This window comes from Oncorhynchus mykiss, chromosome 6 (assembly GCF_013265735.2).
Source record: "Oncorhynchus mykiss isolate Arlee chromosome 6, USDA_OmykA_1.1, whole genome shotgun sequence".
In the NCBI taxonomy this organism is placed as follows: domain Eukaryota; kingdom Metazoa; phylum Chordata; class Actinopteri; order Salmoniformes; family Salmonidae; genus Oncorhynchus; species Oncorhynchus mykiss.
In genome coordinates, this window is record NC_048570.1 from 17,131,399 (window position 1) to 17,153,985 (window position 22,587).

Sequence of the window (22,587 nt, forward strand, 5' to 3'; positions counted from 1 at the left end):
AAGTACAGTAATTAAACCATTAGTATGCACAAAACAAGCAGCAGGCAAACTTGGTTGAATGGACATCAACAAGAAACCAGAAACTAATGACATCACTTGTCCGCTGGGATGAATCTAGAATTAATAGGAGAGCTGGGATATGTAAAAAATAAAATAAAAAGATGTAATTTTACATTTGATTAGCAGATGCTCCTATTACATACATTTTCATACTTTGTTTGCACCAATTTACGCATTCGTTAATAAATACACACTTGTAGGTACCACCGGCAGGTTAATAGCATTGGGCCAATAACCGAGCCGACAAGGTGATGGTCTGTCTGAACCCTTGAGCAAGGCACTTGCTACAGGGACGCCGTCAATAATGGCTGATTCCTGGTTGTGACCCCACTCTCCGAGGGTGTCTCAGTGACCAAAAACACTGAAAGACAAATGCTCATCTTAGTGATCTGTCGTTATCCATACAGAGTAGACTCGGGATTCTTATCTAGACTGTTAATGCTCTGATCACTGTCTGGTAGGTGGGCTGTTGACCAGACGGCATCCCAGAGGTGGGAGGGTAATTCAGTCCAGAATATTTCTGATAGCCCTCATATGCAACCTGTGGGAACTCTGGCCTATTCCTTCTTCTCCAAAGCAGCAGAGACACATTGCACGTATCATCCAGCGGGGTACACACCACACACCCCATGGTACCTCAGCAAACACTCTGACAGAGAGCCACACATTTCATCATTCTGCTACTTCTACCTCCGAAGGTCTCTAATCCCAATGAGTTTGAACATTCAGGACAAGGCATTCAATGATAAATCCCTTACATGTCTTCTTGCGGATAATACGAGGTCAGTATTATCATTTTCAGGGAGAGTTTGGGGTCTCTGCCTACCTAGTATGTTGCTAAGCAGATGTGCTTCCCTTTCCCCAATATGTATTTTGTTCAGATGTTCAGTTTCCCTAAGGAGAAATGATACATGAGACAAATAGGTTGTGAAGTCAAATCCATTCTAACTGTATATTAGAGCTAATTCATCTGTTGTAAAAGTGTTCAGACAGGAAAATATGAAAACAGTAACAGTATCTCACCGTGTGCATGTCCACAGGACTTTTGTTAAACAACAATCCTTGCTGTATTCTGAAGAATGTCATATTTCATTCAGTTCCCTTAGCTAAATATGCCTGTATGCTGCCACCCACCTTGATTACCATGATAATGTGTCACTGCAGGTCAGTCATTCTCTAAACGGAAAACATCAACATAAAGTGTACCTTCAGGTTGCGTTTTGCTGCACTCCTTGTGCTCCTAAGCATGTTTTGCATATTTATCTGTTTTGTTTTTAAGTTCATCCTTGTGATTTTCTGGAGCATTCCAGTTCTGTCCCTTCTAAAAGACACTACAGTCCCAAGGGGTCTGAAGCCAGTCTGAGCCAGGTACACAGAACTTAACCCGGCATGACAATAGCAGCTCAAGGGCAATTCCATGATAACGGAATTACTCTCAGATACTCCGATTTTTCACTTTAAAATGCATACCAAACAAAAAACATTGATTTCAAAGTTTAACAAACCATAGAACTAACTTCATGCGCACTGACTACTTTCAACAGTTTTTCCAAAAAACAAATTTACAGGAAGAACTGTGCGGATTCAAAGTTTGGTAACAGAATAAAAGTGAGGGAGATTTTACTGTAATTATGTTACCTACCTTTCCATCTCCACAGGTTTTCCAGTAAGTGTTTTTTTTTTCACTGTGTAAATTGTTAAGTGGTATTGTATGGTTTGTTAAACTTTGAAATCAATGGTTTCTGTTTGGCATACATTTTAGTCTCACTAATTTTGTTACCGTAATACAGTGGAAGGTGGAGGGGATTTACTGTACATGTTTAGGAACTTACATACAGGGACTTACATACATACATTGACTTACATGAACCCATTGTAAACTTTTTATAGAATCTTACAGAAGCCATGGGCAATGTGGACTGCAGACATGGTGAAGTCTCTGTGCATAGTATTTTCTGTAGTTCAATGTGTGTAGGAAGGAGAGGAGTGAAGAACACCTGATATTAATTTAAGCATCCAGAATGGTGCATATATGTTACAAGTAGGGCTGATATGATTCCCTATTAAACATATTGGTTCTTTGCCTGTATCTGTATGTTCTGTGGCTCTGCCACACCAAAATGCACAGAAATATGGATGTTTTCTTTTTATCAAGGGGTTGACATGTTTCCATCACTAGAATGGTACAGTAATAAGACCAAGACTAGTAGAACAAAACAGTACTTTAGAAAGTGTAAGCCCTGCCTTCAGCATTTCTGCTTGGTCCTTTTCCAGTATCAGGGCCAGCCCCCACTCTTTTCAAAGATGGAACAGCTTATTTAATGTGAAGATGTGTGTCCCCTTTGGATAGTCAAAAATAATAAGCAAGAATCATTCAGAACTAGTCTAATGCTCCTAAATATTTATTAGCATCACATCCTACTGGACAATAATTGGATTGTTTCCCTTATTGTTTAATTCAATGCAAGATAAGCACTACATTGATAAAGCAGATGGGTTTGGTGCAGTCACATGTAAACCTTACTGAGGATGGTCATCACACGACACAGAGCTGAATGACCATGGTTGTGTTCAGCAGACAAAAATGAAAGTAAACTTAAAAATAGAGTGAAACGGGTCAGTACTGTCCAATGAAAATGTTTGTTTTCAATTCTAACATTTTTGCTACAGTGTGCCCTAATGAACCAGACCCACCACACTACACAGAGCTGACCAGACTCATTTGCCTCCAGCAGTGATAGCCAGCAGGCTGTTTGTCCTCTTCATAATGTTGGGTACAAAGAGCAGTCCTGAGGCTCTCTCAATGCTCTCGATGGGCACCAGGAAGCGCTCCAGAGGAATCTTGTTATCCACAGGTGTGTTGGGCATCACATACGAGCGCAGCTCCACCTCTCCCCTCTGCTTCTCCAGGATCACCACCTTGAAGAAATGGGTGGGGACCGCCACATGGTTCCTCCCCATCACCTGGTACTTCACATACATTTTCCCATCTGGTTCCTGTCTATAAGCAGAGAGAAGGAACAGTTATGAACCCCATTCACACAGATCATGATGCTTGCATAATGCCTGTTTGCAAAAGCAGATCACTGTGTGAATGGCGTTTAAGATGGCAACACTGAAAAATACCATTATGTTTGTTATGGAAGTCTGTTTCAAATGACACTCACCTGGGCAGATAAAGTGGTCCCGTGCACACAAACACATTCATGTAGTGCTTGGTAAGTGAACGGCAGTACTGCTCCAAGTTGTTCCATGCATTTTGATTTAAATTTGGGTTCTAGGGGAAGACGAGGTGAATAAAATAAACTTGATTTTCTTGAACAGCCATTCATTGATTCATGCACTTTGCTCCGGAAGTGTAGCTACATGGAATTCAGAAGCCTTTTTGACTCATCATTAGTGTTTTAAACTGCACACTTATATTGCCACCTTTACCACTCGCACACTGTGTAACACTTATTCATCTTCACATTGCCTAATATGCCATGTTTCCCCACAATACATGACTTGCCTGTGGTGAGACATTACTGAGATAGAACGTGTCATCCATTGCCTTTTGATTCCATTTGTGATTGGCAGCTGCTGCCAAATGCCCCCTGTCAAATCCACTGCCTCTGTAGTCTGCATTGGTAGCCCTGTGGTATACGTGCACCGTATCATCCTCTTTAAAGTCGCAAAATTTCCTATCTGAAGGTCCTGTCAAGCCATCAGGACTGAGTTGCTCTATAACCCATGCAGCAGTCCTGTTTCTGGGATCATAAGATGTCACGTAGGACTCCCTCGTCTTGATATTGGCGAGAGATGGGAAGCCGTACTTCATTGCAGCTGTTGATCGGGACCCTACCATTTGACCGCCTCCTTGGTACGTGGTAAGGTCGGTTGCTGCGTCCACACTTGGAATAGGAATAACGGGTACTCGATTGAGTAATCCTTGGCTCGGATTTATGCATCTATTCGTCGAATCTCCATTCAGAGACGCACCAATAGCCGCTCCCACAGTCAAGGACACGCCGGAGATAAACCACTTAGAACAGATAACACGATACATTTTATGCACCGGAATAATTACCACAAACTATTACCAAGTCGTTACCGCTTTTTCAACAATCAGCTACATAAAAAGTTAATTTCATATCACACATTTCCACATGCTCGTTTCTTTTTCAATACTTGCTGTTATGGAATGGGCGCATGGATATGACGCTTTCAGTAGCTGCGTCTTAAAGGTACAATACACAATTTAGTAGGCTCTAGTACAGCGTAAACTACGGTGCCTTCAGAAAGTATTTATACCCCTTGATGTATTTCACATTTTGTTGTTACAGCCTGAACTCAAAATGGATTACAAATATTTGTTTTCCTCACCCATCTACACACAATACCCCTTAATGACAAAGTGAAAATGTTTATACATTTTAGCAAATTTATTGAAAATTAAACATCACATTTGCATAAGTATTCAGACCCCTGAGTCAATACTACACATTTGGCGGTGATTACAGCTTTGAGTCATCTTGGGTATGTTTGTATCAGCTTAGCACTGGAATTTGGGATCTTCTCCCATTCTTCCTTGCATATGTTCTCAAGCTCTGTTAAATTTGATGGGGAGTGGCGGTAAACAGCAAACTTCAAGTCTTTCCACAGATTTTCTACATCATGTCCAAACAATTGAATTGGCCACAAGTGGACTCCAATCAAGTTGTAGTGACGCCTCAAGGTTGATCAAAGGGAATTCGATACACTTAAACTCAATTTGGAGTGTCATAGAAATGGGGTGTGAATACTTGTGTAAATTAGATATTTCTGTATTTATTTTCAATACATTTGGAAACATTTCTAAAAACATGTTTTCACTTTGTCATTATGGGGTATTGTGTGTATACATGGGTGAGAAAACAATTACATGTTATCAATTTTGAATTCAGGCTATAACACAACAAAATGTGGAATAAGTCAAGGGGTATGAATACATTCGGAAAGCACTGTACAATTGTATGGCTCTGACTATACCAACAACATGTGACCAACGCATTCAGTTTGACAAAATACATTGGTGGTGGTAGATCATCTTTAATTAATCAATTCAGTCATTATAACATTTCTGACTGTTGTCTTTTGTGGCCTTAATACAACAAAATATGAATGAAAAAAGCGAACTTACAAAACAAAGTTCCTAATAATATTGAGTATAAGAGCAAAGCAGATCAACCTCTGTTTAAAATAATTTGTATTTCACGTTTTTGTTTTTCATCTGAAACTGAGGTTATTGACCCTCTACATTTTTACATTGTCGTATTTCTACGTTATTCTTAATGACAGAGGCCAGCTTTATGACCTTGATCTCAGGTGCATCATGACTCCTTATATGTACTCAGGGGAGAGCAGCCGGGTGGGTTTGTTGTAGATAAGGTAGCAGTTGAGATGTTTCGCCTCTTGCCACGCTGCCTCTATAACATTAACCCTGTCTCTGTCCAGATGCTCCTGGCATGTCCTAGTCAGCTTGTGGACCTCCTCCACAGTCCCTCCAAACACTGCTCTGGCATAGTAGAAGTCCCCCTCATTCAGGGGCACAAAGGATAATGAGGCAGGTCTGCATTCGTAGGGGAACTTGTCCCAGCTCTCATAGTAGTAAGATAGGTGAACTGCAGCTACAAGCTGGCTGAGCACCTCAGCCTCCCAGCGCTGGTAAAACTTCATGTCCACATCCAGACAAAACAGGAAGTGGGCCTCTTTTCGAATCCTTTCTTGAATTTAATTGGAATTATTTTGGGTAACAGACATATACAACAAAATTAACAATGTGGACCCAGAGGATATCACTTGAAAGTATTCATTAAAACGCTTGTTTCCAAATTGGTTCTCAGTGGTTAAAACAATACATATAATGATTAAAAGGCAAGACAAAATGACAACCAACTATAAATACATTCATTTATATTGACATCCTAAAAAGTGACACTATTCACTGCACTTTTCCCTAACCTTAAAAATCAACCATATTCATTTCACATTAAAACAATCTATTCATTGAACATCATACCAATCCTTCAAAATAAATACACCTGACCAGCAGTAGGTGGTCACAAGAGGCAGTGGAGTGGTTTCTCTTACTTAGACAATCTTGTCCAAATGAAAACCTTTGCCTGCTTTTTAAAGCTATTTTGACTTTTTCTTTACTTGGATCTCTAAGGGGAGGCTATTCCATAGACAAATGCCTGTATGGAAAAACGTGCTCCTCGCAGTACTGTTTACTCTTAGGAGTTTACAAGACATAACACCAGGTCTGGTATTGAATCTGTGCTGGTTATATACCATATCAATGTGGTTTTTCATATAACCTGAGGCAAGATTTAAGATGTAAAAAATATTAAGTTTAAGTTGGTCCACACTGGACTCCAAAAGCAACAAGGCCACCTCCCATAACTTCTGTACCCCTATGTGGGTCCTAGGGGGGGACATTCAGCATATACCTGACAACATTATTTTGCATGACATGCATTCTTCTTTTCAGCTTATTTATAGCCCACTATACCAAGCAGAGCAGGCATAAACAAAATTACACTGAATCAAGGTTGAGATGAGCAGTTTCTTAACTTTAATGTTAAAATATATAGTGTTACAATATTTCAATTTGTTTGCCATTTTAGGAAGAATTTTAGCAGAAATCAGGTCTCCGGAAAGGGATTGATCTAAGGACACACCAAGATAAGTTACACTTGTTTTAGATTCAATCTCTTTGCCTGCACAGTTTACCTTTATCTTGTCAGCCCTAAGCAATCTACGTTTTGTTCCAAACAAAATCTATTAAGTTTTTCCCAAATGTGCGACAATTTGTTGTCAGTCAACCAATTCCTTACTCAGGGTCTCCTCTATGTAAAATGTATCCTTCCCTGATACTAAACTCAGCAAAAAAAGAAATGTCCCTTTTTCAGGACCCTGTCTTTCAAAGATAATTCGTAAAAACCCAAATAACTTCACAGATCTTCATTGTAAAGGGTTTAAACACTGTTTCCCATGCTTGTTCAATGAACCATAAACAATTAATGAACATGCACCTGTGGAATGGTTGTTAAGACACTAACAGCTTACAGACGGTAGGCAATTAAGGTCACAGTTATGAAAACTTAGGACACTAAATAGGCCTTTCTACTGACTCTGAAAAACACACAAAAAAAGATGCCCAGGGTCCCTGCTCATCTGCGTGAACGTGCCATAGGCATACTGCAAGGAGGCATGAGGACTGCAGATGTGGCCAGGGCAATAAATTACAATGTCCGTACTGTGAGACGCCTAAGACAGCACTACAGAGAGACAGGACGGACAGCTGATCATCCTCACAGTGGCAGACCACGTGTAACAACACTTGCACAAGATTGGTACATCCGAACATCACACCTGCGGGACAGGTAAAGGATGGCAACAACAACTGTCTGAGTTACACCAGGAACGCACAATCCCTCCATCGGTGCTCAGACTGTCCGCAATAGGCTGAGAGAGGCTGGACTGAGGGCTTGTAGGCCTGTTGTAAAGGCAAGTCCTCACCAGACATCACCTGCAACTGACTGGCTGTTACTTTTGATTTTGACCCCACCTTTGTTCAGTGACACATTCCATTTCTGTCAGTCACATGTCTGTGGAACTTGTTCAGTTTATGTCTCAGTTGTTGAATCTTATGTTCATACAAATATTTACATATGTCCAGTTTGCTGAAAATTAATACAGTTGACAGTGAGAGGACATTGCTTTTTTTGCTGAGTTTAAGTATGGTTGAATCATCAGCATAAAGCAGGAGTTTGCTCTTTACTGTATCTGGCATATCATTAACGTATATAAGAACTACAATTTCTTATATAAAGAAAAAAAATGGAATCTATGCGGTACTCCACAGGGTTTTTCTTTGGCCTCTGACAGAACATCACCAACATTACATACTTGCAATAAACACAAGGGAAACAGAGAGCTGGTTTCAAGCGCAGAGCGCAACAGGTGTTTAGTGAAAGGGACCATAGGAGGAGGCAGGTAGCTGGGTCCAGGGGCAGGCAGAAGGTCATACACGGTAGGTCCAAAAATGGCAACAGTACAGGCAGGGAATAGGCAAAAGGCATCGTGAGGCAGACTATCATACACGGGAGGAGAGAAGGACGTGAAAAACACAGCGCTCCGAAAAAGTGTGTCTCAAAACGAACAATACCTCACAGTGATGGGGTGCAAGAAACTGAACTAAATACTGTGGGATGATGACATGTAGGTGTGTGAACAGGTGATTAGAATTACGATGATTGGGATCTGCAGAGTGAGCTGGAAAGAGTGAGCTGGAAAGTGGGCTGCGTTCCGGGGATCTAAGTGTTTGGGAGTGTGAGTTGGACGCAGATGTTACAATACTTGTGTTTTGTTGATCAGATAAGACCTAAACCAATTCCCTGCTACGTCATTTAGACCCATGCATTTCAGTTTCATCAGGAGAATATCATGGTCCACAGTGTTAAAAGCTTTCTGTAAGTCTAACATGACCATACCTGTGTAGTTCCCCTTCTCACCTTTCTGCTTAATGTAGTCAAAAAGGTGGATAAGGCAAGAATCAGTAGAGTGAGCTGTTCCAAAGCCAGATTGTAGTTCATAAAGAAGTTTGTGCTCGAGAAGGTATCCCTCAAGTTGATTAAAAACAAATCTCTACAACTTTGGATAAGGTGACACAGGCCTGTAGTTTTCTACATTTGTTTTACTGCTCTTCTTGTGGAGCGGAACCAACCAAGCTGTTTTGAGATCATTGGGAAATGTACCACTTCTTACATGGTTTTCTTGATGAATTCCATCCTCCTGCCAGTGTGTAAACCTGGGTACCAGGATCAGGGTAAGGGACATCCCAGAGGCCATGGGTATGGCTGGAACCTCCTGGGTTCGGTCACTGAATATATAATAGTGGACTCTAAACCCAAACAAATAGTTATGCTCTGCCGTCACCAAAAATGTCCCAAGGAAGCGAATGTACCTGCCAATCACATCAAATAAAATGTCAATTAAGTTCAAATAATAACAGGTATTATAATTCAGAAAAACATTGAAAACAACTCAACTCATTTGGTTTAATTCCTTAATATGTATTTACTTTCCAACAGCAAAAATCGTAGTTGCTATAGTAACGTTTTTGATACATGTTGTCAATGATGTCTAAATTGAAGGTGCACTCCCAGATGATGGGTGCCAACCACGACGTCGCTGTCAGAACACCTGCTCTTCAGTTCTGCAGTGTCTGAGGAAGTCAGATCATTATCATAGTATTTTCTATCTTCTACATTTGGCATATTGCTTTTCTTTTTCTATTAGATTTCAGCAATTCATAATTTTACGTTTGCAAACACAGTGAATGAACTGTTACCTTGGATTCACACATTTGTGCTGTGTGTAGACACGTCTAAAAACAACAACAATTTTATTTAATTCCAAGAATGGAAATGAGGTTTTACATTACTGAAATTACATTGAATGACTCACCTGTCAGGAGAGGTGACCTCTACTTTTATTTGTCTCCAGGTTTCTTTGACATCCATTTTCTTTCCTTGCCCAATGATCGATTGATCCCTGACTCTGAAATGTCAATAATAGGCATAGTGCTTGAATATTAAACATATCATTTAGTGGAAGAGAAAGTCAAGAAGGGAACTGGACACCCAGAGTTAATAGCATGTGCTTGACGTTGACTGAAATACTGTAGGTGCCGGTACTCATTTTGGGTACCGCTACTGTTTATATTTAGGTGCAGGAGCTCCACAATACTTTAGAGAGAATATTCTATAAGCCGAACAGGAGCTCCACAATACTTTAGAGCGAATATTCTATAAGCCGAACAGGAGCTCCACAATACTTTCGAGCTAATATTCTATAAGACGAACAGGAGCTCCACAATACTTTCAAGCTAATATTCTATAAGACGAACAGGAGCTCCACAATACTTTCGAGCTAATATTCTATAAGACGAACAGGAGCTCCACAATACTTTCAAGCTAATATTCTATAAGACGAACAGGAGCTCCACAATACTTGAGCTAATATTCTATAAGACGAACAGGAGCTCCACAATACTTGAGCTAATATTCTATAAGCCGAACAGGAGCTCCACAATACTTTCGAGCTAATATTCTATAAGACGAACAGGAGCTCCACAATACTTGAGCTAATATTCTATAATAGGTCACAAACACAAAATATAAAAAAATCACAAACCCAAAATAGAAGATTTTGCACACCTTATTTTCTGACTGCGGTGCTCTTCTTCCATTGAGGATTTGTAGTGTCTCAATCTTATTTTGTTCTTTACAACTGTCATCCAACAAATCATTGGCTGCTAAAATCCAGACCTGGGATCTTGTTCATTTTGGATATAGGCTCTCACATTTCATATACAGTTTCAAAACAGAATTTCATGACACATATCCAGATATGATGTCCCTTGCATACCAGGTTTCTGATGCTCAGGATAAGGATACATAGAAAATCATAATACTGTAGTATCAATGTCGTGGTTTCATATCATAATACTGTAGTATCAATGTCATGGCTTCATATCATAATACTGTAGTATCAATGTCATGGTGTCATATCATAATACTGTAGTATCAATGTCATGGTTTCATATTGTGTGACCTAAATCAATCACCTAATTGCAGCTCTAGCATTGTACATGTTTTGTTAGAGACATACGTGATAATGCCCGTTTGTGATCTCAACGTGTAATGTAATAACAAGTAAAAATAAATATCTAAAGCTAGGTTCCAGAAATGTGTTCCTCTAGAAGTATTATATTCACCTATTAGAGAGAGCGCAAGTGTGTGTGTGTGTGTGTGTGTGTGTGTGTGTGTGTGTGTGCTGGATAAAACCTTGGACTGAATTCTTCAACTTTCAGACCTTCAGGCTTTATTCCTGTAATGGCATCAGGAACGTCATCTAACAGTCACATTCTCAGGAATCTTTACAATAATAAAAAGCTCATCATGGGTCATTTTCTTCAGAATGATAACGTTTACTTGGAACAAAAATAACAATTTCTACAAAAAAATATTCATACATAGATTTGCTTGATTTGGATAGGTTATACTCTCTCTCTCTTTGCTTCATGATTTCCATGCGACAATTGATTCTCCACCACAAGCTACTGAAACATCAACTCTGGTAAAAAAAAAAAAAAAGTTAACTTTTTCTCCACTTTTCAGTTCAATGATTGTTCCAGGAAACAAATAAACTATGCAGCAAAGTAAGGAAACGTGAATTTGAGAGTAAGATAAACTTGGCATTAGTAGGCCTCAGCAGTGATTACAGCCATCTCTGTTCAGAAAGCAAATTGGGTAAGTGCAGTATTTCAGTGAGAACAAACTTAGATGTACGACAATACAATTCGCTCTAAACTTTTCTAAGATAGTGATTTTGTTTTTTTGGTATAAGTTCTTTCAGCACTGGCATTCATAGAGAGAGAGGAACTCTCTCTGTCTCATCGTGGCGAAGGTGACAGGGGGGCTGGAGCCCTCAAACACTCTCCCAGAATGCAACAGCACAGTTAGACTGAGCTAAGCACTGCGAATGGCGGATCACAAAAATGTAGCCAGGTGTACTCCAGCTGTCCCGGGTGTAGCTCAGCAAGCAGTGACTTGTCTAAGCAGGGCGTTGGCTAGAAGGCAACTCAGCATGGCAACCAGGCTGAGGTAGGAGGCAGAGGCACCGCTGCAGCCCCTCTCTCCCTCACAGAGCAGCTGCTCACACAGCAGGCCCTTGTACTCTGGCAGACACAGACACTTCTGGTTCTGGAAGCAGGTGCCTCCATTCTGGCACAGCAGCATGTCGTCGTCACAGACGTTGGCTACGAGGGGAGACAGGGAGGAGATGGACAATAAGGAGGGAGGAAACTAAGTGGCCTGCTGAATGCCTCATGCCTAGAAACAATACAGGATACTCTGGTTCTGGCAACAATTACTGTACATTAACAAGACACCTGTTCTGACCTTACCTGTACAGTTCAAATGTTATCTTGAATTAGCGATTATACAGTAAAGCTTGCTAGATTGTTACACAACCTTGCAAAGGACTCATGGCTAATGGCGCTCACATGGTGCTCACACACACACACACACACACTCCTTACGGGAGCAGCCTTGTCTCCAGCTGTATCCAGGCAGGCAGTCATCGCACTTTGTCCCAGTGGAGCCATCCCTACACTGGCAGTACCCTGTCTCGTTGCAGCGGGCGTGGAAGGACCCCAGCTGGTTACAGTTACACTCTGCACAAAGGGATTAACAAGACATTGCTGTTTTAGTGAGGGTAGAAATACAGCACAGCACATCTAAATAAGCCAAGTGCTCATCAATCTAGTTGAAACAGCAGTGTCACTAGCCCCGGTCACATAGACCTACATCAACATAAACATGTCAGTGGTATTATACTGACCATTCTATGCACGTTAAATCATTTTACATGAAGGAACATTGTGTTTACTTCCTGACACATCTCTCAGTCTGAGGAAACGTTGACAGCCTGAGGAAACTTTGACAGCCTGAGGAAACTTTGACAGCCTGAGGCATTGCTTTACCATTTCTCTGTAATATTACAGTATATTACCTCAGTACATGTATTATTACTTTAGTACATATTACTTTAGTACAAGGTAGGACAGGGTCGTCTTCATTCACTACCAAACAGAAGGAAATGGACTGAAACGGGGGAATTTGTCAAGTAAGAAAAGTGCCTGATTTTGATTCCATTGCAAAATGTAGAATGTCCAATAGATCACAACAGTACTAACAGTATTGCTGTTGTGTATGATAGATCCTCCAGTAGGTGTCAGTGTGCCATTGTGTCATTCTTGCTCGGCACTGTGCAGTACTTTGTGTAGTGATACTGTATTTATGTAGTAAAATGTTAATCAAGGGTTTATAAAGGGGCTGAAAAGTGTATACTTTCATAGACTATTTATCATGAGTATATATATAAATCAGTAATAAATCATTAAACCTCATTGGTTGAATTTGTGTAATTGTAATTTTCTTGGTTTACAAATCATTTGTTTATAAATACACCTGAATGTTGCATGCTGTTTAAAATTGTCGACAGTTACATTTAATTTAGACACTGGCTGTATTCTTTAGTTACAGTCATTTTTTTCATCTTATCTATGATAAATGGGGAGTCGAATGGGATGCATGACAATGGGCTCCACCAACACAATTCTAATATAGATGTGAAAAGAGCATTTAAAGTATACTTAACAACGTAACAGTTAACAACTTTAGACAGGGTACCTTCATGTATTGTTACATATGCTGTTTTACAAACATTGTATGCTGATTCATTTAGAGCCAGCAGGTGTAATTGTAATTCCTTAGCATTTTAGGCTACTATGGTATGAATCGCAATGTTTTCAACCTTTTCTGAATAAATGATTAGCTAGCTATAATGATTCTATTTAGCTGTTATAGGCTCAAAGGATCATGCTTTAATACAGGAGACATCACAGATTTGCAGGTGATTCGTAGGGATTGAAGGTAATACACAATGTCTTGTTTTGCCTTTATCAAACATTTTCCACTGTGCATATCATTGTGTAATGTACATTAAGGAACTGATGAGAGGTCCTGACCTATACAAACGTTGTCATCGTCCAGCTCGGCAGAGATATTCCGGAAGTATCCCAGTCGACAGTGCTGACAGTTCTGCCCCCTAGTGTTGTGTTTGCAGCTGACACAAGTCACGATGTTGATAAAGTCAATATAACTGCAGCGGTTCGAGTGGCCATAGCACTCACAGTCTGACAAGGGGAAAGAGCGGAGTAGGGTTAGTGGAGGAGGAGGAGGAGGAGGAATGGTCCAATTCAAACAATTCAAACTCAGAGGTAGCACTCAAAGTTATTCACTCTACACTCTTAGAAAAATGTTTCCAAACGGGTTATTTGGCTGTCCCCATAGGAGAACCCTTTTTGGTTCCATGTAGAACCCTTTTGGGTTCCATGTAGAACCCACTGTGGAAAGGGTTCTATATTCAACCCAAAAGGGTTAGACCTGCAACTAAAAAAAGGTTATTCAAAGGGTTCACCTATAGGGACAGCCGAAGAACCCTTCAAGATTCTAGATAGCAAATGTATTTCTAAGTGCACAACTTAACTGTTTCACTCATTATTCAAAAGCCAAATGGATAAGACATAGCAGGATCCATAGGCCTGAATTATGCTTCAGTGGTTCAGAAACCACTTCCTGACTTTGTGGCCCCATGGGAAATCCATTGACCTCAATAAGTCCAAATCTGCATTATTTAACCAGCTAACGATCCGGCCTCAATACTGTACATTGATTTACAGAGGTGTAACGTAATTAATGGTAGCGCAAATACACCAAATAAGTTGTTTCAATTTTGTCTGCATTACAGTCTTGATCAATTGATCGTCATAATGGAGCTTATTATGCATTACCAGTTTGTTCCATTATACTACAAGAAGCTAAATAATGCTACATTTACAAGGAGATTTAGATTATGGTTTAGTTGTTTAATCAGGCATCATGTTACATCTCTTTGTTTAGAGGGGATTCATTATTGACATGTTATTTTGAAGATGCTGCTGGTGCAATATGAAGACCTGCTGTGCCACAGAGTAGAGCAGTGGGACGGGGGGACGGGGGGACGGGGGGGGGGGGGGGGCAAGAACAGCTTATCAAATATGAATGGGCCAATTACCCTACAGTTTGTTGAAAGAATGGCCACTGTCTCACAAATTAATCCACAGTTAAACAGACATCCACACTAATCACATTACGCAATCAGTGGAAACATAGACGCTATAGGTTGTGAGATTTCCTTAAGTTCACAATAAAAAGGAACGACAGTATTACTAAAATGGAACGGAAATTAGTTGCTTACCTTATGAAACAAACAGAACACCAAAATGCAACAAAGAAACGCATGGAAACAACAAAAGATGAATGAATGAAGGAAAATAATTGGCAAACTTTGGCCATTTTTCCACAGTTGTCTTGTCCAAACAGATCTAATGCGGGAAATGATTTCTTACCTTGAAACTGGATGTATGCAACCTCAGACTGGCTGTATTTGGACCCACCAGGAATCAACAGTTTGACAACCGCTTGAGAAATAAAGCATATATTTAACTGAGTTATAGCTAATACTAACATGCCCATGTGAACACGCCTCTACTACGTAGTCGCTGAAATATAATGACCACTAAAATCAAAATGTCTGCCAAACACAAGAGGTTACGACTTGCTAATAGTGAGTCACTGTCAGACATCTCACAGGATTCACAGACAAAGACAGCATACAATCCATAAATAGTTATCAACCATGTAAATCTACCCATTAACACAAAGCATTGTGCATTACAGCGTTCAGTAATTAACAAAGTATAGCTATTTACTGCTCTACCAGAACAACATCTCATTCCCAAACAGACAATCCACCTCACCAGCAGTAAGAGGCCTTACTAGGGATGTGTATATTAGGGAACGCAATGGAAAAAAAGTGTACCGGTAATGTTTCTATACAACTGAAAACAAAAATTAGCTTCAGTCTGTTTTCTTCAGTTTTAGTGCCTAATGAACACCACCCTGAAGTGATAGTAATCACAGTCCAAAGTTAGTTTTCAATACTGGTTCATCTACGGCTGATGAGTGGAGTCTAAGTGGTGACAGAATCACCCACACAATACTATGTGGCCCATTCTGTAACATGTCAACAACAAAAATACATTAGGTTTCATACACACACACACACACACACACACACACACACACACACACACACACACACACACACACACACACACACACACACACACACACACACACACACACACACACACACACACAACTCCTAATGCATGTTAGCAGCCTGGTGCTTTGAGTCAATAGCCTCATGAAACCATGGATCAGGTATCTTACTGGGACATGGGCTCAGCCCAAAAAATGTCTCAATGCTTTTCTACTCCTATTTTGTCCATCAATTATCTATTTGCACTCTGACCCCCCAGTGGGGATGTTTTCCTATAGCAACCAGGCGACTAACACGTCAACTTCAACCCCATTGCTGAGTCACCGTGAGTGGGTTCAGGGAATTCAAAATGGATGGTTACCGACACCGCTACAAACTGACAGGCTAATGATAGCAGAATTAGCATACAGTACAAACACTACTAGACTACTGTTGATCAATATACCTTTCTTTGTCTCTTTCTTTTTCACCTTCCCTTTGCTTTCCCATTTGGCTTCAGTTTTGGGGGTAACTATGTACACCAGAGAGATTGTGAGAGATCAGAATAAATAGCAACTTCAAACTGTTTACTCATTCTTTATTAGTGTCGAATGAACCTTTAGGTATTATCCCCCCAACTATTTGATGAAGCCATTAAGGCAACACCCTGTATGAAGGTCATAACACCTTACTGACACGACTGCATATTAGCAGCATATAGACTGCATGCACAACTGCATATTAGAGTATCATTTTCTTCATTCTAAATGTGGTTCCTTCAATATTTGCAGTGTTACCATAGTTTACTGATGGAATATGTATAAACTTATAAATGGAAGAAAAAATATATATCACAATGTACCTGTTTCCTGTTTAACATTTTCTTATTTATTTTCCCCTTTCTCACTATCCCCAGTATCAGGAGCTGGATCACCTGAATCTGGAGCTGGATCACCTGAATCAGGAGCTGGATCAACTGAGTCAGGAGCTTGATCAATTGTGTCAGGAAATGGGGTTGCTGAAGATGAGTCTGGAGCTGTAGTAACTACATCAGGGGCCTGGATAGGATCATCAGATGTTAAGGTATCTGTGTCAGGGGATGGAACAGCTGCATCAACCAGTGCCCGGGAAAGAGGTTCAGGTGCTGAAGTAACGGTGTAGGGAGGTGGAGGAACTGCTCCTGGTATTGAAATAGCTCCAACAGATGTTGAGATAAGTCCATCAGATGCTGAAGTAGCCACGTCAGAGGTGAGTGTATCTCCATTAGATGCTGGAATAAATGTAGCAGATACTGAGGTATCAGCATCAGGTGCAGAGGTAAATCCATTTTTTAGTGGTGTTACTATATCAAATACTGGAGTAACTGTGTCCGATGTCAGAAAGGGCACACCAGATGTCGAAGTGAATTCATCAGATGCTGAAGTAATGGTGCCAGAAGTTGTGGTAAATATGTCAGATGTTGGAGTCACTGTGTAAAATATTGTAGTACTGGTGTCAGATGTTGTGGGACTGGTGTCAGAAGTCACTGTGTAAGAAGTTGTCATTGTGCTGTCTAATGTTTGAGTAAATCCATCTGATGTTGGAATGGTTGCATCAAATGTGACGTCAGCTGCTTCAGATGATTGAGTAACTGCAATTGTGTACAGAAAAATCATGAGTTGTCAAGACGGCATACTAACCACTATATCTATAATATATTGATGTTGGCTCGCTGGCATTGTCCAGTGACATTACCAACTGTTCCCCCATTTCAGTCAGTATCAGTAGAAATGGAATACCCCATGCCCTGATATCATCACTCCATTGCATCTGCCCTGTGGCCCAACCTCAGGCACAGTGTTCTGTGCCTCCATCCTGTTATGGTTTCATGTATGTATCTATCTCCACGGGCTCCATAATTTTGCCTGTTTTGGTCTCCCTTACCATGACCGGTCTTCTCTCGGCTTGTGAAATATTTAGCAGCTGTTCATTCAATTGTTATTCAGAAATAGATCAGAAATGCTTGAGCTTTGACCCCCAGCACAGTAATGCTGGCTCAACCTTGTGCTCCAGAAAGAGATGATGTTACACAATGATAGCGTATTTCATGATTTATCGCCCCTGGCTGTTGATTGTGTCCAGTGGCAGCACTTTCCCTGTACGGTGTGAGGTATAGCACCGGCTGGGCGGGCAGCAAACAATGCACCGGTGGGTGCACACAATGCACCGGTGGATGCACACAATGCACCGGTGGATGCACACAATGCACCGGTGGATGCACACAATGCACCGGTGGATGCACACAACGCCCTGGTGGATGCACACAATGCACCGGTGGATGCACACAATGCACCGGTGGATGCACACAATGCACCGGTGGATGCACACAATGCACCGGTGGATGCACACAACGCCCTGGTGGATGCACACAATGCACCGGTGGATGCACACAACGCACCGGTGGATGCACACAATGCACCGGTGGATGCACACAACCGGTGGATGCACACAATGCACCGGTGGATGCACACAATGCACCGGTGGATGCACACAATGCACCGGTGGATATAATCAGACCCTTGCTAAGCAGGAGGTAGGTGCTAAGGGGGCAACAAACAGAATGGCCATTTGATTTAAAAGTAAAATGCCACAAAGCACTTTGGTGTTGTTTTTATTGCAGGTGATTGGAAACGTTCTGTTGCATTCTCTTTCCTATCAAACATTCCCAAGGGAATCAAAGTAGCTACATTCATCTGTGTTCTAGAAATCCCTGGGATAAGATCAACATGCTGCCAGTTCCTGAGAAATAGTGAGCCTGCTGGGTATTTAATCTTCCAAACAAGAGAGTAGAAAACACCTGGCCAACTTCTCACCTTCAGTATTTACAAACTGTCACTGTCAAAATAGACAAAAAACAGCATAGAATGATAGAGTTACCTTATCATCATTGGTCCTGTCAAAGTATGCATTCCATACTCTCCAAACTCCCCTATTCCCTCCCACTGTCTCTTTATATCTGGGGGTTACAAATGTGGGCTCTGTACAGTGAGTAAAAAAACAAGCCTCTGTTCTAATACTCACTCAGCATCTGAGGGACACAACTAAGTGTAAGCTAGTAGCTGACACAAGACAGGAACCCCTGAAGTGTAAATACCCTAGCACATGGAGATGTTAACAGAGCAGCATCATGGCCCACATACCGTATCGTGCCTTAAGGACTACTTTAGCCCAGTAATCATGTTTAATCTCTTTACCCCAGTGCAACCTACGGGGAGATTAAGGCACTCTATGGCCTCCAGCAGTCGTGATCCACACTGAAAGAGGTTAATGGGTGTAAATAGGGGGTCTACAGGCTTCTTTGAGTTTTCTCTGACAAACAGTGAGGATTTTTGATCCTCTTGCCTGTCACTCTTACACATCTGTTTCAAGTGAGGCGTGTTTCGCTATCCTTATAGTCCCAAACATTTGTAAAATGTACTAAATGATAGGTCATAGAAAAATCTGTGACTATCAGTAGGTCCAAGGTGGATGCATTGCAAGAATAGTCTAACCAATATTCACACTTTTGGATCTATAAACAATATCAAAAAGACATTTACAGAAAAAAGGTGTCAAAGCTAATGTAGTGTAAGGGTGCAAGGTCAGAGGTCAGGGATTCCTCCGGTGTATCTGGGTACTTACCTTTCGGCTGCGCATTCACTGTGGTTGTGGGGGGTGTTACCTCCAGGGGTGGCGAGGTCACTGTGTTTAAGGATGGACTATCTGTCTGGTCGGGACTGGCAGAGACTGGCACAGTGGCTGGTATAGTGGAGGTTTGGTCAGTTGCCACAAGCAACACTTGAGGGAGTAATTGGAGAGCATTTACTGAGCCAGTAATGAGGTAGTTAGGTTGAGAGGTTTATTGTGTATTCATGAGGCAGGTATTCTTTCATTAACTTCAACAGCCACACACCAATGCTCTCCAGATGTTGTCTAACATCATATTACAGCTGCAATCCTAGTGTTTGCCTAGTGAGACTAAAAGTATCCCGACTAAAATATTTTGAATTCATATACAGTTTGAGGTGATCATACTCTATACTACTACTACTACTACTACTACTACTACGAGACGTGTGTTCATCTCACTAGTTTCCCACCTGTTGTGTCAGCGAGGGAGTCCCTGAGCTGCGTGCTGGATGTGGGACCCACCACAGTTGTCACTGTGTCAGTGATGCTGCTGGTGTCTATTTGGCACAGAAGATGATGGGGGTCATACAGTGTCTCGTAAGGGTCTGACATTTTGAAGTATTCTAACAATGAACGCTATGCTTCTAACTAAAGGTACATTGGCTGAGAGACAGAAATACAAGCACACACACAAATTAATGAACGCACATTTAAAACACACACGTACATGCATGCAAGCATGCCTACACACACAATATTGGTTTCTTTGCCCTTGGCCTATAACCAAATCATGTTTTGATTATCCCCTATGTCCGATATTTCAAATCATACTAATATTATGCGTCAACGTCAACATGGTTCAGGTATAGCACTAAGCGTGGAGTCTCCCTGTAGTGTAGTGAGACGTGGCAGAGAGGAGCGACTCGCCCTCCTCCTGTAGATGGGCGCATTGGGATTCAGTGGGGCGCACTTGGAACAGTGGGAGCATTCCTGCTGTCTGGCATGCTGATGTTTTATTAACACAGAATCCCTCCCCAGTGGTTGATCATTAGCACATGGCCAAAAGGACACACTCTCAATTCAATCTTTACTTAAAAAGAGGCCCAATTATCAGCCGGGAAGAGTTAATACACACTGGGCACCAGGCACAAGCGCATATCATTAAGGAAATGTTTGTGCATGTACTTTGGGACAACTGCTGGAGCATATCTTAATAGCATCCATGTGGGGAATTCAATTCTGTTCCGCTTTCTTATGATCTGTATTTACATATCTGAATACTACTAACTAAAGTTAGTTGTTGGAAGGATTGGACCAAGGTGCAGCGTGGAAGGCGTTCATCCTATTTATTAATGTGAACCAGCAGCAAAACAAATAAAGAGTAACAAAACACATGTGCAGCTTTGTAGGGCTTAAAAGCAACAATACAAAATCAAGATCCCACAAACAACAGGTGGGAAAAGGCTGCCTAAATATGATCCCCAAATGAACACCACTACAATGTGCCATTGGTTGAATTTGTCATCGGTCATCCATAAATGCAATGAATTTCACCTTGTACATACAGTGCATTCGGAAAGTATTCAGACCCCTTGACATTTACCAGCCTTATTCTAAAAGTGAGAAAAACAATTCCTCTGCAATCTACACACAGTACCCAATAATGACGAAGTGGAAACAGGGTTTTAGAAATGTTTGCATATTAATTCAAAATTAAAAACAGAAATACCTTATTTACATAAGTTTTCAGACCCTTTGCTATGAGACTCGAAATTGAGCTCAGGTGCATCCTGTTTCCATTGAGCTGGCCACCTGGCCAAACTGAGCAATCGGGGGAGAAGGGCCTTGGTCAGGGAGGTGACCAAGAACCCGATGGTCACTCTGACAGAGTTCTAGAGTTCCTCTGTGGAGATGGGAGAATCTTCCAGAAGGACAACAATCTCCGCAGCACTCCACCATTCAGGCATTTATGGTAGAGTGGCCAGATGGAAGCCACTCCTCAGTAAAATGCAAATGATAGAACTGCTTGGAGTTTGCCAAAAGGCATCTAAAGACTCTCAGAACATGAGAAACAAGATTCTCTGGTCTGATGAAACAATATTGAACTCTTTGGCTTGAATGCCAAGTGTCACGTCTGGAGCCTGGCACCATCCCTACAGTGAAGCATGGTAGTGGCAGCGTCATGCTGTGGGGATGTTTTTCAGCAGCAGGGACTGGGAGACTAGTCAGGATCGAGGGAAAGATTAACAGAGCAAAGTACAGAGAGATCCTTGATGAAATCCTGCTCAAGAGCACTCAGGACCTCAGACTGGGGAGAAGGATCACCTTCCAACTGGACAAGGACCCTAAGCACACAGCCAAGACAACGCAGGAGTGGCTTCGGGACAAGTCTCAATGTCCTTGAGTGGCCCAGCCAGAGCCCAGACTTGAACCCGATCGATCATCTCTGGAGAGACCTGATAATAGCTGTGCAGCAAGCAACACTCCCCATCTAACCTGACAGAGCTTGAGAGGATCTGCAGAGAAGAATGGTAGAAACTCCCCAAATACATGTGTGCCAAGCTTGTAGCGTCATACTCAAGAAGACTCAATGCTGTAATCGCTGCCAAAGGTGCTTCAACAAAGTACTGAGTAAACGGTCTGAATACTTGTGCAAATGTTATATTATCGTTTTTTTATTTTTAATAAATTAGTAAACATTTCTAAAAACCTGTTTTTGCTTTGTCATTATGGGGTATTCTGTGTAGTTTTAGAATAAGGCTGTAATGTAACAAAATGTGGGAAAAGTCAAGTGGTCTGAATACTTTCCAAAAGGCACTGTATTGTATAGTAAATCCTATCACAACCGTCTTGTGATTGTTTTATAGTATTAATATCTAAAAAGATTGTCCTTGGTGGGGAATGTATTGTACAGTGTGCACTATTTGTGGTGAGAATGGAGGGATATAAATATTCAATCACTCATCCCTCCATCATTCCAACCTTTCTCCCTCCCGGAGACAGGGAAAGATTCTGTCATCGTGAGGAATCTCACCTTGGAGAACAACGCCGCTGTGATACAGGGATCATGTGTGGAATTAATATGATATAGAATGATACAGCCATCCTCTGTTATACCCAATCTTTAATCACCTTTAATCC

General features: G+C 41.2%; 4 protein-coding genes across 4 annotated transcripts in view; all 4 read right to left on the bottom strand.

Moving 5' to 3' along the window:
- Positions 1 to 2,441: 2,441 nt before the first annotated feature.
- Positions 2,442 to 4,274, bottom strand: endog (endonuclease G). Its single transcript, XM_021605359.2, has 3 exons — positions 3,572 to 4,274; positions 3,228 to 3,337; positions 2,442 to 3,061 (listed from the first exon to the last, which is right to left on the bottom strand). Exons 1-3 carry the CDS (start codon positions 4,106 to 4,108, stop codon positions 2,779 to 2,781), a joined length of 930 nt encoding a protein of 309 aa, XP_021461034.2. The 5' UTR covers positions 4,109 to 4,274; the 3' UTR covers positions 2,442 to 2,778.
- A 748-nt stretch (positions 4,275 to 5,022) lies between these two features.
- LOC110525108 (histo-blood group ABO system transferase 1-like) lies at positions 5,023 to 5,908 on the bottom strand. The gene has a single exon (XM_021605055.2). It carries the CDS (start codon positions 5,755 to 5,757, stop codon positions 5,422 to 5,424), a length of 336 nt encoding a protein of 111 aa, XP_021460730.2. The 5' UTR covers positions 5,758 to 5,908; the 3' UTR covers positions 5,023 to 5,421.
- A 5,040-nt stretch (positions 5,909 to 10,948) lies between these two features.
- Positions 10,949 to 22,587, bottom strand: part of ntng2a (netrin g2a) — an 82,334-nt gene continuing 70,695 nt past the window's right edge. Inside the window, exons 6-8 of the mRNA XM_021605360.2 lie at positions 13,682 to 13,849; positions 12,191 to 12,325; positions 10,949 to 11,908 (exon numbers count right to left, since the gene is read on the bottom strand). Of these exons, the coding sequence (XP_021461035.1) occupies positions 11,685 to 11,908; positions 12,191 to 12,325; positions 13,682 to 13,849 (527 nt within the window). The 3' untranslated portion in view covers positions 10,949 to 11,684. The remainder of the gene's footprint in view (positions 11,909 to 12,190; positions 12,326 to 13,681; positions 13,850 to 22,587) is intronic.
- LOC110525333 (cell wall protein DAN4) lies at positions 13,848 to 21,049 on the bottom strand. The gene is made up of 3 exons (XM_036979472.1): positions 19,917 to 21,049; positions 19,459 to 19,614; positions 13,848 to 17,428 (listed from the first exon to the last, which is right to left on the bottom strand). The coding sequence occupies exons 1-3, from the start codon at positions 20,056 to 20,058 to the stop codon at positions 16,683 to 16,685; spliced, it is 1,044 nt and encodes a 347-aa protein (XP_036835367.1). The 5' UTR covers positions 20,059 to 21,049; the 3' UTR covers positions 13,848 to 16,682.

What these genes read in the sequence shown, in the direction of transcription:
- endog (XM_021605359.2), bottom strand. Translation starts at nt 4,108, where the DNA reads ATGTATCGTGTTATCTGTTCTAAGTGGTTTATCTCCGGCGTGTCCTTG. An exon ending in TCAGTAATGTCTCACCACAG is followed by an intron (nt 3,338 to 3,571) that starts GCAAGTCATGTA and finishes GTCTTCCCCTAG; the next exon opens with AACCCAAATTTAAATCAAAA. An exon ending in GGACCACTTTATCTGCCCAG is followed by an intron (nt 3,062 to 3,227) that starts GTGAGTGTCATT and finishes CTCTGCTTATAG; the next exon opens with ACAGGAACCAGATGGGAAAA.
- LOC110525108 (XM_021605055.2), bottom strand. Translation starts at nt 5,757, where the DNA reads ATGAAGTTTTACCAGCGCTGGGAGGCTGAGGTGCTCAGCCAGCTTGTA.
- LOC110525333 (XM_036979472.1), bottom strand. Translation starts at nt 20,058, where the DNA reads ATGTCAGACCCTTACGAGACACTGTATGACCCCCATCATCTTCTGTGC. An exon ending in CTCCCTCGCTGACACAACAG is followed by an intron (nt 19,615 to 19,916) that starts GTGGGAAACTAG and finishes TACTCCCTCAAG; the next exon opens with TGTTGCTTGTGGCAACTGAC. An exon ending in AGTGAATGCGCAGCCGAAAG is followed by an intron (nt 17,429 to 19,458) that starts GTAAGTACCCAG and finishes ACACAATTGCAG; the next exon opens with TTACTCAATCATCTGAAGCA.